This window comes from Vicia villosa, linkage group LG7, assembly GCF_029867415.1.
Source record: "Vicia villosa cultivar HV-30 ecotype Madison, WI linkage group LG7, Vvil1.0, whole genome shotgun sequence".
NCBI classification, from domain to species: Eukaryota; Viridiplantae; Streptophyta; class Magnoliopsida; order Fabales; family Fabaceae; genus Vicia; species Vicia villosa.
The window spans coordinates 76,879,627-76,895,798 of record NC_081186.1 but is presented as its reverse complement, the minus strand read 5'-3'; the positions used below and the strand labels follow the sequence as shown (position 1 = coordinate 76,895,798).

The 16,172-nt window shown below is 33.9% G+C and overlaps 3 protein-coding genes across 3 annotated transcripts; 1 reads left to right on the top strand and 2 right to left on the bottom strand.

Moving 5' to 3' along the window:
* Nucleotides 1–656: 656 nt before the first annotated feature.
* LOC131617520 (protein OPI10 homolog) lies at nucleotides 657–1,712 on the top strand. The gene is made up of 2 exons (XM_058888800.1): nucleotides 657–973; nucleotides 1,057–1,712. The coding sequence occupies exons 1-2, from the start codon at nucleotides 871–873 to the stop codon at nucleotides 1,524–1,526; spliced, it is 573 nt and encodes a 190-aa protein (XP_058744783.1). The 5' UTR covers nucleotides 657–870; the 3' UTR covers nucleotides 1,527–1,712.
* Nucleotides 1,713–7,741: 6,029 nt separating this feature from the next.
* Nucleotides 7,742–11,132, bottom strand: LOC131620886 (uncharacterized). Its single transcript, XM_058892068.1, has 3 exons — nucleotides 10,795–11,132; nucleotides 9,419–9,656; nucleotides 7,742–8,287 (listed from the first exon to the last, which is right to left on the bottom strand). Exons 1-3 carry the CDS (start codon nucleotides 11,038–11,040, stop codon nucleotides 8,139–8,141), a joined length of 633 nt encoding a protein of 210 aa, XP_058748051.1. The 5' UTR covers nucleotides 11,041–11,132; the 3' UTR covers nucleotides 7,742–8,138.
* Nucleotides 11,133–14,954: 3,822 nt separating this feature from the next.
* On the bottom strand, nucleotides 14,955–15,913 carry LOC131617519 (uncharacterized). The gene is made up of 2 exons (XM_058888799.1): nucleotides 15,794–15,913; nucleotides 14,955–15,390 (listed from the first exon to the last, which is right to left on the bottom strand). Exons 1-2 carry the CDS (start codon nucleotides 15,876–15,878, stop codon nucleotides 15,038–15,040), a joined length of 438 nt encoding a protein of 145 aa, XP_058744782.1. The 5' UTR covers nucleotides 15,879–15,913; the 3' UTR covers nucleotides 14,955–15,037.
* Between the last annotated feature and the right edge of the window lie 259 nt (nucleotides 15,914–16,172).

The following is a 16,172-nucleotide window of genomic DNA, read 5'->3' as shown; positions in this document are numbered from 1 at the left end:
CCTAACCATCCTTGCATCATCATCACTTTCATTTGGGTCATCTTCTCCATCATTTGATTCAAATTCTTCATTCAAATCAATGCATTAAGGCTCAACTACTCTTACATTGACGTCCTTCACACTGTGCTAAATATATACGCCATTCAATATTGTTTCCAATAGAGCATGCATCACAACATCTATATCACGATCATCCATCTTAACTTCAATAAATGATTCATCTATACCTTCAAGTTTCCTTCAAACCCTAAAGTCATTTCTTTCATAACCCCAACAAAAAACCAAATTTATTACCCAATAGACACCCCTTTTACGAAACCCCTCCCAAAGTGATGGAGGACAACATTGAACATGCTCATACTTTGTTCCATAAAGATATACAAAACTTTGATGTCTGCTGCACGAAACTAGAAGTTTGAAAAAAAAAAACAACCGCCTTTCAAAGAGAAATACATTTTACCATTACTAATTATTTAAAATACAAAAAAGAAATCAATAATATAATAATTAATGAAATCATATTAATTGGTCCAAATAAAATTTTAAAAAATATTTTATTTTTTTTTCATTCAATTAAAACATCTTTCTAAGATTGGTTGAAGTGCAGACTAGATTTTGCTTGAGGCGCTAACAAGCAGAAGACCACTTTAGTCATTTGGCTCACTCAACTCCAAAGTTCGCATTACTTCCAAAGGTGAAAAGACGAATCTATCCTCACCTGTATCCAGAAAATTCTAGTATATTTCTCCCCTCTTTGCAGCCATAGAACAACCTTTATAACATCTGCACACTCCATCTTCATCCATTGTTTCACCACAAACAAAAAAAAAAACTCAAATTTAATTTTAATATTTCCAAAACAAAATCAAAATGTTCGGAGTGGTTTTCCCAAACCGTAGTTTCCCACTGGACATTTCAACCTTCGCTCAAATCGACACCTTCCATTGGATCCTCGACATGAACACATTCGTCGGTAAGTTAAACTAATCCTAATCCCAACACGCGCAAATTAGCATCTTCCACTTTTAACTAACCGCTTCTCTCTATCTTACGCAGGTGAAGCGTACGATCAAGTCACGGAAATCTGCATCTTCCTCCTCAACAGCTTCACCCTCCCACCAGACAAAGCTCTCGCCGTCTACGTCCAATCGCCCGGCTCACCGTTCGTCTTCTGCGGCGCCGTCACCATCGCACGTCCCTCCGCCGTACTGTCTCTCTCGTGGCCGGAGCCTGGCTCCGGTAGCGTACTGCCGCAATTGACGGCGGATGCGCAACAGCTTTCGGCGAAAATCGGTGTTTCCGTGGAGGATCTGGCGACGTTGCCGTCGCTTGATGTGGCAGGGGAGAAGAGGATTGAACGGTTGGCGATGAAAGTTGGTGAGAATTTGTTTAACTTTATGCAATCGTTTTGTGGCGTGGATGGATCGAAGTTGATTGTTCCGATGGATATTTTGGATCGGTGGTTTAAGAAGTTTCAGGAGAAGGCTAAGCGTGATCCTGAATACTTGAAGGGTTTCGCTTTGTGAGTTATATGATTTTTTTTGTTGTTGTTAATTTGTTAGCTGTAACTTTTTAAGTTATAAAATGGAAATTATGATTGTGAAAAGAGAGTAGTTCCTCTTGTGTTGATGTGCTTTTTTCTATGTACTGAATATAACATTGGGGAAGGGTTTGTAAGAATTTTTTTTATAAAAATGTAGTTTTTATTTTTACTTGTCTCAATTTGAATTCAATAGTTGTTTAGGGTTTGGTGAGGTAAAGTTTTAGAATGATAGACCATTTCACCACAATGTTATAACAGTCTGGTTTGGGTTGAATCAGTCTGGTTTGGGTTTGAGCAAAGTATTGATAGTTTGGTTCAATTTTTCAAGACAGTTTGGTTTTTTTCATTTTTTCTTTTGAACCAAACCATGAAAGCTAGTATAGTCGATTTCATTTACGTTTAAGAGAAGTCAACTTGCATATTTAATTGTCATTTTCTTGAGGAAATAGCAGAATATTGGTATTATTGAATTTAATATCTACACCATCCCAAGAATTAAATCATGGAGGTCTTGTGTAAATAAGAGAATCATCTAAGTATGAGGACACCTTTAATCTGTCTTTCTAGAGAGGATTTTGAGTTGAAGTTTTTTTTTAATTTTTTACTTCTACTATAAAACTGGATAAATAACTGGTGATTTCATCTCTAATTGACAGCTGATATAACAAAATGAGTCTGTTTTTTGTTGTTGTTGGTGAGGTGCATGCAACTTTCCTTTATTTTTTTCTTGTATATTTAGAAATTGACTATTTCATAGTGGCAAGAAAATCTACTGTAAAAAAACAAACCACTCATTAGTTTTCTGCTCCACATCTGTTTTTCTCTTCCCTCCATTTTATTTCTTAACCAAATGACTTTCGAGAGGTTTTCATTTCACATGTTTCCTTATGCCTTTTGTTACTTTTAAGGAGAACTGTTTTTGAGTTTTGAGAGCGTGCAAAATGAATTATTGTACATGACAAATAAGGTCTCTTTTTGCTTACTATGATTAATATGAGGCTTACTTAAATATATGGCCTTATGTTTCAAATCATTGGAAAAATGATTGATCAGCCAAAACCCATTGTTAACTACAAGGCGGTAACACAATCGTCTTTGAGAGTGTCTTTGAGAGTGTATAAGGGGAATTATTACACATAGTCAAAATTTGTTACGATTAAGTTGTAGCTAAAAAAAGACCTCGTAAACATTTTCCATAGAAAAATCATGGTTATTCTCCCTCATGACCATCTTCAACTTCAAAACCCTTAAAAAAATTTCTTACATTATCAATCAACTTTTCAACATCGGGGGAGGGACGGGAGGGGAATAGACCCTTTCAAAACAGTTAGACCCTTTCAAAACAGTTCGATCAATTTTCGAAATGAAAAATCAAAGACTGTGTTGTAGAAAGGTAATTCGCAAAATATTTTAAGGATGTTGCAACGTCACGAACCACTCGTTTTTTAAGGGAATGTAATGTTAACTTTATATTAACCATTGTCTATGTAATGCTTAATATTTTGATGTTAATTTATGTTATATTTTTATGTTATTTTGAATAACATTCTGCCATTGTTTCTGGTTGTTTCTTATTTAAACTAAAAAAGATTGTTATGAAGATGCATCTCCAGGCTCAATACAGAGATGTATCTCTGAACTAAATTTTTTAAAAATAAGGGTGTCTCAACAATTTGAGTTGACGTGTGTGTGGAAAAGGTGCGTATGAAGATGTCTCTCCAGATTCTAGGGGCAGTTGTAAATTTTCACCATGGTGTGGAAGCACACCATATGGTATTATGGATGATTATTTTCCTTTTTTATAACCAAAGAAATAATTGTTAAGCTCTTTCCGCAAATCACCCCACTCCCATCTATCCATATACGATACAATCACCTTTTTACCTAAAGTCCAAACTATCAATTAAAAGTCTTGTTTAACACACCCTTATAATTTAGGATAATGCCAAAAGAACATCCTTATTTATGCCATAAACACCTTTTTTACCGAAAGCCGAAACAATCTATTAAAAGTCTTGTTTAGCCCACCCATATAACTTATGAAGATTGTTAAATACATTCCATAAGATACTTATACACTCCATTAAAATTTCAAAAATAACTCTAAATTTTGGAATTTAAAATTCGATCGCACTTAATACACAACTAGCTTTCTCTGGAACATGCCAAAACAAGAGATAAAAAACTTCGGACCTTGGAATTCCTATTTATAAGTTACGGAGATTGAACTTCTGATGCACCGAAACACATCATTCCCATGCCCATTCTCAGAACTGCACAATTTAAAAATACTCAAGATTTCAATGTTCAGAATTTCTACGGAGATTGAAATTCGGACGCGTGTGTTTAAGTATACGCCTTTTCCTTTTACTTTTCCTTTCCCTTCTCATTTTTATTTCTACAAATTAAAAAAACTAATTTCTTCTCATTTGTATTCTCAGAGCTTGTTTAATCATTTTGCAAGCATTTTCAGAGCTTTTACTCCACTCCATTGATGTAATATTTGAAGTTCAACTTCATTGCATTGGTAAGTTATTCATTTTTTTATTTGATATGTATGCATTACCTAAATAGTTTATAGGTATTGATATATTAGAGCTTATGATTCATGCTTTGTTTGTCCTTAATAGTTTGGTTTCTCCATGTTTCACATTGAAGTTTAGGGTTTGTGTCATCTTTTTGCTGGTTTAGTGCAGTCCAAAATTTGAAATCCGGGCTCTTAGTCTAGAGAACGTAATTCTGAGATACTTGCTATCTCCTTTTTGGTTTGGTTTGTTTATGTGTTGGTTTTGCTTCATTTTTTTATTTATGTACTTTGTTATGATATATATTTTTTTGTTTAAATGTAAGAAAATTGTTTGACAATCAAGAAAGACTGAGACATGGTAGAACGGTTCAACATGCTTCTGTTTGCAGGAATAAAACTAGACTTTAAGAACCTGCAGTTGGAGAGAATATGTTTGCTCGTAAGGGATCACCTTCTCGGGTTCATGTGTCTCCAACTTTGACTTCCAGGATTCACATGTTCCCTACTACCCCAAAAGACCCTACTGCCCTAGATGCTCTTGTGCCTGGTGGTTTCCTTGGAGATCCCTCATACCTTTCATTGCTTCCTTTGTATCTAGACCATGTTGTTAGCCATGTGTTGGACAGAGAGGTAGCATAAATCTTTAATTACTCTTTTAAACCTTTGTTATAATATTTGAATTGTTTGACGATGATGTATTTATTTTTTGCAGTACCGTGATACATTAAAATGTATCATCCATTATAAGATGGATGCAAAGCTAACAATGCCTGATGAACCAAGGTTTTAGGATGTCTTGTAACTATATGAACTGTAGGGTTTATATAAAATTGGATATGGTTATATTAACCATAAGTTATTATCTTCTTTTGTAGAGAGATTACACACAAAAATATCGCCATTTTATCTTTTGATTGGTGAGATATTCAACACACTTGATGGTGTATTATGTCTCATACATCTTTCGATCACAGGAAAATTATTAAACTATTCCAGAATCAGTAGATTTGAGACACTAAACATGATGATGAATTATTTAGGAGTTGGCCAGGAAAAAGCCCAGCAGGAAATAGATGTCATAAGAGAATGTCATGCTAGGTTTTCATTCCTGGTTGATATGTATTAAAACCACCTGACTGCAGCTGTGGATGCTAATGGTGATGATGCACAGGTTGCATACCATAGAGCATGTGCAATGAGGTCATACCTTTTGATTTTGGTCGGCAGATCCATATTTGTGGACAAAAGTGCGACCTATGTAGACATTATCTATCATAGATATTTCATTAACTTGGAGAGGATTCACGAGTACAATTGGGGGGTTTCTTATTTGGTGTACCTCTACTCCAAGTTAATTGAGGGTAGTTTGTGGAAGACTCGTCAGTTGATAGGAAACAATTATCTATTTACGGTAATTATTTTGCACTCTTACTAACATTAATTTCATAATACTTGTGCTACACCATTACTAATATTTCATCTGAACCATTTTCAAGCATGAATTCACCAACATGTTTCACGTCTAGATCATCCCGTTTAAAGAGAATTGGGTGACGGAGTCATTTGATTTTTTTACCACATCGTGCCAAATGAAATTTGCTTTATATCGTACGCCGATCATCGTTAAACACAACCCTTGAAGGTGATATCCTTGTTCTCCGACCTGTGGGTTTTAACTTACATACCCACATCTACTTGAGTGAAATTTTAGACCGTTTTGGTGTATGCATAGTATACTCATAGATCACACTGTTGTTGCCTCTGGCACTGTCCTATGTAGGGATGTTGATAATTTTTTTGCAGAGCACTATGATCATTTGGTCGTAGAGGATGTACATTGTGTGCTAGCTCCTCATGCATGGAGCACAGTATACAACTACATCTAATGATTTTATAGAGTGTTTCATTCTTACATGACACTAGATGTAGATAGAGATCCTTCAAGGATTGCTCACCAGGAGATCTTAGAAGAGGAGTTAGCAAAGACGAACCATGTCGTTGATGTGTTGCCAATATGTTTGTAATGTGGCTATTAAGAGAAAGGCCATAGCTAAGAGTGAGTTTGTGAAAGACACTCCTCAGATGGCCATTTTATAAACCATCTTAGCAGAGACACGACATGCATTTTAGTACATGCGGCAGAGGAGAAACGTGAGCATCAAATATACGCAATAGTTGTCTTTAACTTCGTATATTTTGTATTATGGTTTGTTGCGGGATTGATTTATAAATGACTTATACTTTAAGGTTTGTTAAAAAAAATGTCAAATTCTTCTAACTTACAGTTTAAGAGTGTAAAATATTGTCATGGAGTTAATTCAAATATTGAAATCTAAAACTGTGTTTTTTTCCATGGTAAGAAAACACAAAAAATACGTAGTCAAGGTTAATCCAGAGATTGGAATCAGACATATATTTGACAAAATTTGGGTGCCTTAGTAATGAATTGATTTTGTTGTAAAATGGACACGTTCGAATTTTGAAGTCCAGACAATATGAAAAGCATTTTGAATTTTTCATAAAATATGTAATCACTAAATGAGATGTAGTGAACAACATAAGTAACTTAGGATCATGCCAAATAAATGTTACTCCTCCACGAGCATTTAACTTACCACCGCTCAAAATTAAACCCTCCCCCTCCCCCCATATTTTATTAATACCAAAAATATCTCTTGTCAAAAAAAGAACAACTTTTTCGAACTAAATTTTTGATACTATGTTGAAATTTTCCTTAAGTTACAATTAGTTTCGGAAATTTCAAAATTTTTGGTAAAATTTCCCGGAAATTTCAAAATTTCTAGTAAAATTTCATGAAAATTTCAAAATTTCAGGTAAAATCTCCTGAAAATTTCAGGTAAAATCTCTTGGAAATTTTCAAAATTTCTAATAAAATCTCGCAGCAATTTCAAAATTTCCGATAAAAATCTCACTTTTTTTGAAGAATTTCCGTTATGTGCTTGAAATTTCTGATATCATCAGAGAGATTTCAAAATTTTTGGTGAAAACTTTGAACTAGATTATTATGGTCTTTCATACGTTTTAGGGGGATGCTAGGTATAAGTGAGGGGTGGTAAATTAAATGCCCTCCTCCATGCAACAAACTCCTTTTTACCTACAGTATAAGTGAGGGGTGGTAAATTAAATGCCCTCCTCCATGCAACAAACTCCTTTTTACCTACAGCCCAAACTATCTTTCAAAAGTCTTGTTTAGTACACCCTCTATAACTTAGGGTCATGCCAAAAGAAAATCTCTTCTCCATTTCCCACCCCAACTAATAACAAATGATCAAACCATTTTCTTCTACTCACACCCATTTCCTTAAGACACTACGGAAAGCTTTCCACTAAACAAAATCTATTCCAGTAGATCCAACAGACTTTTTTTAGCTTCCTATCTACCCCTGAAAGAAAATATTTAAACAATACCTACAGGAATCTCGAAAAAGGAAAGAAAGTAAATCAGAAAAAAAGACAAAATTTAAATAAGACAAGCCATAGAGATCTAACAGAGTAAACTTAATTTGAATTTGTAAAACTTTTTCATAGGTTGGTTCAAATAAATCCAAGCAATCAAAGGTTCCCAGGTGAACTGAGAATCAAAACAAGACTATCTTATTCATTTTAAAAGTGGTTACTTTGAGGACTCTGCACAGGATCCTGCACTATGGTTTTAACTGAATTTCCCTTGTTTTTTACTTTCCCCCCATTCTTTAAGTGATGGGTAGCTACACAAATATATACAGAAGGAGATCCTTGCATTACATTAATCACGACGCAAATGCAATTTCATGTATGCATTAGGTTGTACAATACTCCGGGTAATAACACGGGCCAACAAAGAAAAGCCACTGCTTTTTCAACCCTAAATTGAAACATAATACACACTACTAGCATTTTTTTTTATCCACACTGCTCTCAGCTCATAAGTACAAACATAATCATAGCCATCCAAACCAAACACTGAGTGGGATTGAGGAATGTTCCAGTCAACAGAAGAAACTTTTCTATTTGCAGCATCCGCATGTAACCTTATCGCATAAGCTCCTAACTGTGACAGCTCAGCTCCTAATCGGAATGTTTGTGTAAATGGTTGCGGCTACCCCAAGCCGCAGAATAAGTTGAAATTGCTGATCCACTTGCGCTTAACGATTGTTTTGCAAATCCAATGCTCTTTCTAGTTACCAACCATACAGTATATAAGAATCCAACCCATCCTGCACCGAATTATTTTCATTTTCACACAATACTAATGTTAGACCAGAGAAAAAGGAGAAAATAAAAAGCAATCTTACAATAAATCCATTGCAGAAAGCTAAATAACTTAAGCATTACATTAGATTTCAGAGTGACAGGATACAATATATTGTCATGTAATAGTTAGAGCTGCCACAGAACCTCTGCAGTGATTAGCATCAGCAAAAAGTTATGTATTTCTTGCAGTTGCAAGACAATACAGTCATTGCAGTCAACTACTTGTAATGTCAGCTGTGGAATGAAGATTGGCTGATTGTATTTTAATGTTAAATTTAATAATTATAGGGTACAATAAAATACAACTTAAAATCCAAGCCATTCGATTTTCATCATATAGCTGACATCAAGATTGTAGGAAATGTCAACTGCAGTAAATCCATTTCCAATTTGTTTCCATGATGAATTTTTTATTGCTGGCATGTGTGGCAGCAATCAAATAATTGGCATATAACTTATATGTTTTTTAATCTCCAATGTTCATTAGGTGATTAGGGAGTTCAGACTCTGAGGTTAATATTAACATATGTAGCACCGATAGTTCGGGTTGAAAGTGTGTACGAGTGCAGGAAATGTGTCCGTGTTTGACACTCATATGACACTGACACCAGTGGTTATATTCCATTGCTTTCATTTTCACAAACTATATCCAAGTGTTCATGTGTCTGTATCGGTGCCATGTTTGGCATCCACATATGTGTTTGTATCAAAAGCTTCATAGGTATGAACAACATGTGTCTAGCCCATGTGCAGTTAGTTACATGCTAAAATGAAAACATTAAAGTATCATGAAAATGTATGCAGTTACCAGCGCTAGTGCACACATACTTAGAGAAGATTCAAGTATCTTTCTATACAGGGTAATGAAATAAACTAGCACAATTATTGTTCTAAAATAATGCCATTCTTCATAAGGAAGTAGTTCAATTGAAATTCAGAATGTTAGCATGTATTAATGTCCAATTTATAGCTAAGGTTTAATCTATATCCTTACTCAAATTAAAAAACCTATCAAAATATTCATAACAATTTAAATAGCAAACAGTATTAAGCAGTTAAAGAGAAAAGAATGAAGTTAGCAAACATGCAGTTACCTGTAGTTATCACAATAGCCACGGTTGTCCAAAACGTTACTGTGGAAATAGCAAATATGGCCACTGATAATGCTCCAATATATGTTGCTGTAACTAAAGCAAAGAAAAGAGCCAAGAATCCTCCAGCTACAGCCAAAGAAATGAGAAGAGAGACAATGATGGCATTGATAGTTGCAACCAGAAGGAGAAGGATAAAGGTAACGAGTCCTGTCAAGGCAACAAGTGCGATTGTCCCAACCTGCAGCAATTCGAAAAATCAAACCTTAAACTTTCATCTGCAAAGATGATTTCACGATACCCCATTTTCTTGACATGATGATTACACTGAAAATATGGATAGTTATGCAGCTTAACAATCACCTTTAGCATGTTCTTTTGAATTGGTATAGAATTAAAAACTACTATGATATTCAAAACTGAGAATGAGATTTCTCACAAACAAAAGTCTCTGTAAACACCAGAGACATGAAACTGAAATGAGATGATATGACATTGTTATGGTTCCCTTTATGGATCGTGCTGACACAGTCTTGGTCTCTTCTTGAATTCACTTCTTGAATTCACAAGTCTTCTTGATGATAATTATTGATGAATTTTATTGTAAATTCCTTTAAATAGACTTACAATAGAAGAGTCCTAAATCCTAATTAATATTAATTAAATTTAAATGAAAATAATATATTTAATAGGTAAACTGTGTTTTAACTCCTAAACCATATCCTAAAAGTACTGAATTTCAAATTTAAAAATTCTGTTATGCTTACTTATTAAATAAAATAATAAATTTCCTATCTTCCTAATTGAGATTGAATAACAGAAAAACTAACTGACTTGAGCCTAACTTATCTTCTAATTCAACAACCTCCCTCTCTCACAGTTGATAAAAGGCACCAAAACAAATTCGATCATTATTCACTCCTCAAACAACCATTCCTACTATAAAGATTTTGAAAGTCGATTAAAAATCCGTGACCGCAATTGTAGTTAATTCACACCGTGACGACTGCAAGACTTTAGTGACCGAAATCACAAAACACTACCGCGACTGTCTTTTAAAACCTTGATCGTGACTGCAATTATGAGTTTATGACCGATCAGTAACTGCAATCACAATTTGAAAGCCTCGGAATAACTTTTCAAACCATCATTCTTACATGCAACACTAACAGTTCAATTAACCACAAATTTGCATTAATTATAACTATTAACAACAGCAATTAACAACTGAATGAAATTCGATTAAACTAATAATCGAGTAAATTCAAATGCAATGGACAACAGTATATAACTACACTCACAAGTACTGTTCCTAGATTGAACTGAAATAGAAATAGAAATATAGTATAGAGCGAGAAAGAGGAGAGAGAGAGAGTAACCGAAATCAGAAGGAGAGGACGGAAGGGAGAGCCTTGACGAGACCAGAGAAGAACACGGCGAGTGTAGTTTCTAGAAGCTTCGGGGATGAAAGGAGAGAGAGAGGTTTTGATCCGATTTGCAGTGTGAGAAGGTTCTGATATGAAACGATGAACGACGTCGTATAGGTTTTCCGTTGTCGTTTTCTTCTTCTCTTGGTTGAAGTTCTCTTCTTCTTCTTCTGTTACTCCGTGTGTTTTCTCCGCCATTTTGCGTTTCGGATCGAACTGGAATTGGAAAATTGAAAACTTCAAAGTAGAGAATTAAGATTGAGAGTGAAGTAAAGTGTGAGCCTGGATACTGCTTAGTCATCATTTTATCATTTAATTTTTTATTTATTGCGTAATGACACGTAGAGGCGGGGCACGTGATGTGATCCACCTGCCAAGGAAGAAAGGAGGAATGGAAGATAGCTTAATAATCAACATCATTACATTAACTTCACATTGTGAAACTTGAATGGCCTTTAAAAGTTGAAAGAGCACTTCACAACAATGGACCAATTCTTTGATTTACTAATTCTCAAATCTAAGTTATCTTGCTAACACCAAGAAATTGAAAGGACACTACGACTCTAATCATAAAGAATCCTCAACTTATGTCATCTTTCATATTAGGGGTGTTCAAAACCAAACCAATAGAAAATCGCAAATCAAACCAAACCAAAACCGCAAAAAACCGCATTTGGTTCGGATTAGTTTGGGTCATCTTTTAACAAAATCGCACGGTTTGGTTCGGTTTGCGGTTTGTATTTTGTAAACCGAACCAAACCGAATCAAACCGCATTATGTTACAACCTAACTTTTACTTACTCACATCCAACCCAAATTTAAACCTATTATACCTTAATATTATGATTACGAACAATTTTCTCATCCTTACACATATGATTTCAGTCTTGATCTTGGCCACATACATATTCCCTCTTTTTCTATAATCTCTACTCTCTAATATTCTTTCTTTTTCATCTTCTCATTTTTATGCAAATGTTTCCTAATTCAGTTTTGTTTTTATCGCACATCTTCTTCTCTAATCTCTCAACTCTTTTGTTTTTTCTCACCTTCAATAATCTTTCGTCTCTTCTATTTTTTTATTTCATTATAATAATTTTTATCTTGTTTTATGCTATTATTTTATGTTTATTATTTCAATTTTGCCTAATTTAATTTTTACATATTAAATGGAAAGTTGTTGTCAAAATATGGCGAGTTTTGTTGTTATTTGATAGTGTATGAATGTCTAAATACAAAGTTATGTTGCCATCTATATGTGTGTATGGCTCAATAAAATATTTGTAAAAAATCGAATCAACCGAACCGAACCAAACCACATTAGTTTGGTTTGGTTTGGTTCGGATTTTTTTTAAAAGTCAACCGAACCAAACTAAACCACACGATTTTTTCTCTTGCGGTTCAGATGATTTTTTCGTCAAAACCGCCCAAACCGCACCGCGAATACCCCTACTTCATACTAGTACTTCAATCAACTAAATATCTTGATGAATCTCTACAAGCTCTAAGCACAAGATGGGAGAAACCCTAGTTAGACAACCATCACCTGAACTTCTTGATTCGAAGCCCTTCTTAGTAAAATAAACTAAACAAACAAGACATATTTTTGTATTTTGATTAGTGGTTAGTGAAACATAATAACTATATACAACAAAAGATGAACAAAGAGGTATCTGATGATCCCCGTGTAGGTGGGCTCAAAGATAAGAGAGGCAAAAGAGAACCAAGCAAGTAATCTTGATGTGATTGAGACAATGCGTATAATACGGAATCTTAAGGTCAAAAGTTAAGGTATGGCATAATGTCAATGATATATTTTTATTGATATCAAAGACTTAGAGGTATCTACAATAAATTCAAACTGATCATATCGGCTTCCATTGCAAAATCATTTAAAGATAAGCTGATTCGTTGCTAGTGTATTTTGACCATGAAATAGTGTTAGTAGCAAGAAAATATAGCAATTGTAGATGCTGATTGTTGTGAAAAACGATACCAATAACAAAGTATAATAGGGAATTAGGGAAGAGAATAAGAACACAAGAATTGGTTATAACTGTTATTCTTTTACTTTCTCTTAAAACAAGATTACAAGTTTACAAGAATAACAAATAACCTCTCTCACCCTAAATTAGGATTTGCAGCTTAGCAATGATGAGAGACTAGTATGCTATTTATAATAAAACCTAACATACTAACTAATGGGCTTTTTCCACAAGGCCCATTACACAAGCCAACTTAATAAACAAGTTAACTTAACAAATAAGGGTTTAAACACTAAACCTAATTTAACATGCTAACAACCCTAGCATCTTCGACACAAGCATGTGAACAACCTTCGACTTCATGCTTAATATTGTCGAACGAAGAAGCTACCCTTCGGTCATACTAGAGTTCGATCCAATATCTCACACTGATTTTAATAATTTACTATCCAAATAAGTTGCATGTTTTCCTTTGCATTATACTCTATAATTGAATAATTTGAAATTACTCTGAGACTTGGCCAATGTTATGCTTGCACGTTCGATTTTCCATGTTCATATCATGAGATATATTTGAAAAGCTCCAAAGATGTCATTAATCAAAATGAAATATCGTTTACGTGCTAACACACAATTTGAATTTGGAATAATTAAACTATAACCTTTATATTTAGAAGTGGTTATTTAATAAGATTATTTTATAAAAAGTGCAACAAAGAAATTTTGATATTTGGAAAATGGTTGTTGTGTTGAAATGTGAATTATTAAATCTCACATCAACTATGAATGAGTAAAATAATGAATTTACAAGTTAGGTGACCAATATATCTAAAGTCTTAATTGTTTTTACTTAGGTCTCATATTGTCTAATATTATTATAAATAACTATGAATGAGTTGTGGTGATCCGTTGCGTATCCAAGTGGTGTGTGTTTCTCTCCACAATATTTGGAATGACCGAAATCAACGTTTGTATCAACAGAAGATTGTTTCTCCCATGCGTGTGATGGAGGATGTTCTATACTGTCTTGAGGAATTTAATCACAAGTATGCTGATCTTGGAGCTAAACATGGTTCACCTAAATCCCATCGTGAAGCTCTGCTGCCAACCGATCTGATTGTGGCCAGGTGGACGCAGGGGTGTTCCAAGATGGCTTTGTTTCGTTTGGTCGTGTCTTGCGAAATCAACGGGTGGAGATTATCTTGGCTGCCAACAAGAAGGATTTTATCACGGTGCCTCTGAATGTGGCGAAGCTGCTAGCTATTCGCTGGTGTCTTGGATTGCTTATGCCCTTAGCTTAGATAGGATCCTGGTACAATCGGATGCCAAATCTGTGATTGACTGTATCAATGGTTCTGTTATTGACGCGGTTCTTGAGCCCATTGCGGAGGATTGCCGAGGGTTTTTAAATAGATTCAATCTAGGTTCTATTATGTTTTTATCTAGGGATATAATCCATCTTGGTTGGAATATAGGTTAATAGTCTAATCAACACAACATGGATCAAATAAACATTAATAAGTAAGTTTAAGCGAATAGTATATCAATTAAAATTAATGAACCAATGCGGACGCACAAAATATAACCACAAAATATCTGAATGTGAAATCTAACCACAAAATATAAAGTATTTTTATCTTAATTTATAATTTTTCTGAGAGATTTTGCTTCTAGGAAACGCATATGTGTCAGTGACACATGCAAAAGTTAGGACAATCACTATCTTTTAGAATAATGTGTATGATATCAATGAATTTTATCCTTCAAATACACACTGACTCTTATAAATGAGTGAAATTAGTTAATTTTTGAGAGAACAAATTTAAATATAAGAAAAAAATTATTACTTTTTTTCTTCAATGGTTTACCTTTGAGAAATACCATTTTTTTAAAAATACTATGGTTCATTTATTTGGGCGTACCTTTTGAAAAATTTCTATATTTTTTTTTTCTCTTCGAGTGCTAACACGAATAACTCATTTGATATATAAACATATTCTTTGAGCATGTATATAGTGAGAGATTTGATAACATATTGATATCTGTGGATAACATTTATTGATATATGCCAATCTCTTAATACAATCAAAATGAATATATTTCTAATGCTTTCATAAATATCACAATGATACAATCAACATTATTATTTAACTTTAATTACTCGTGGTTGTTTGACCATGTGGCTAAGTGAATGAGAGAATTGGGAGGATTTAAAGAGGTGGTGGACTCGGTGTTCCAGGGGCTATGGGAGTTACTGGAGTTACCGGAGTTATTGGAGTCACGGGGGCTACAGGAGTTACTGGAGTACCTGGCCATCCGGGTATGCCAGGAATACCAGGCCATGTAGGTATACTTGGAATACCAGGCCATGTTGGTATACCTGGAATACCAGGCATTGTAGGAATCCCGGGTATACTTGGAATACCAGGTATGGTAGGAACACCAGGTATGCCTGGAATACCGGGCCATGTAGGTATACCTGGAATACCAGGTATGATGAAGGTATCAGTACTTGCTTTACTTTTGGCACTATCGACCTCATTTTGCTTTGCAGCAACCTCAACTGCAAAAGTATAAGCCATGAAAAAGTCAAATCACTCATATTTTTTATCAAAATAATCTTTAAAATACTACTTTTCTACTAATAAACACAAACTTCACAAATATGGATTGTCGACTTGTCGTAGTTGATAACATATATCTAATAATAAATATTTAGGTGCATCAAATCAATTTTACTATAAAAACAACAAGACACTAAGAGGGCTCGATTAAAAATAACTGATTCTAAGAAATGAAGTAAAGATGTCTATCTATTCAAAATACTCTCATGGTTAAGTCAATAGAGAACTCTAAAAAAATAAAAATGTCAATCATCAAATGAATAGATTTGAAGTTGTTAATTTATTCAATAATTCAAAACAAAACAAAAAACTTATTATTTTTAAAAATTTAAAAAATCTTACTCAAGTGTCTAGCTTCTCCCATGGAAGAGATTAAAACAACCGTGACCAAGAGGCCTTGGACGAGCAAGGCTAGCTTAGAAACCATTTTTCAAAAAGTAAATTAGAATCAATTGAAAGTTTTATAATGAAAGATGTCAACATCAGTGTTAAAATGTACTCTATATATAAGAGAGCTAGATGGGGGAGTGAATGAAACCAATCATCTAATCAAGCAATTATTGTTCAAATCTTATCTTATATAAGTATAATATTACGTATTATTTATTAAAATATTAAAATTTCTTTTTAAGTTAATAATATTTATCATCAAAACAATAACGATATTTTTAAGGTAATATTTAATCATATTTATATTAATATCTTAAATATAACTATCCAT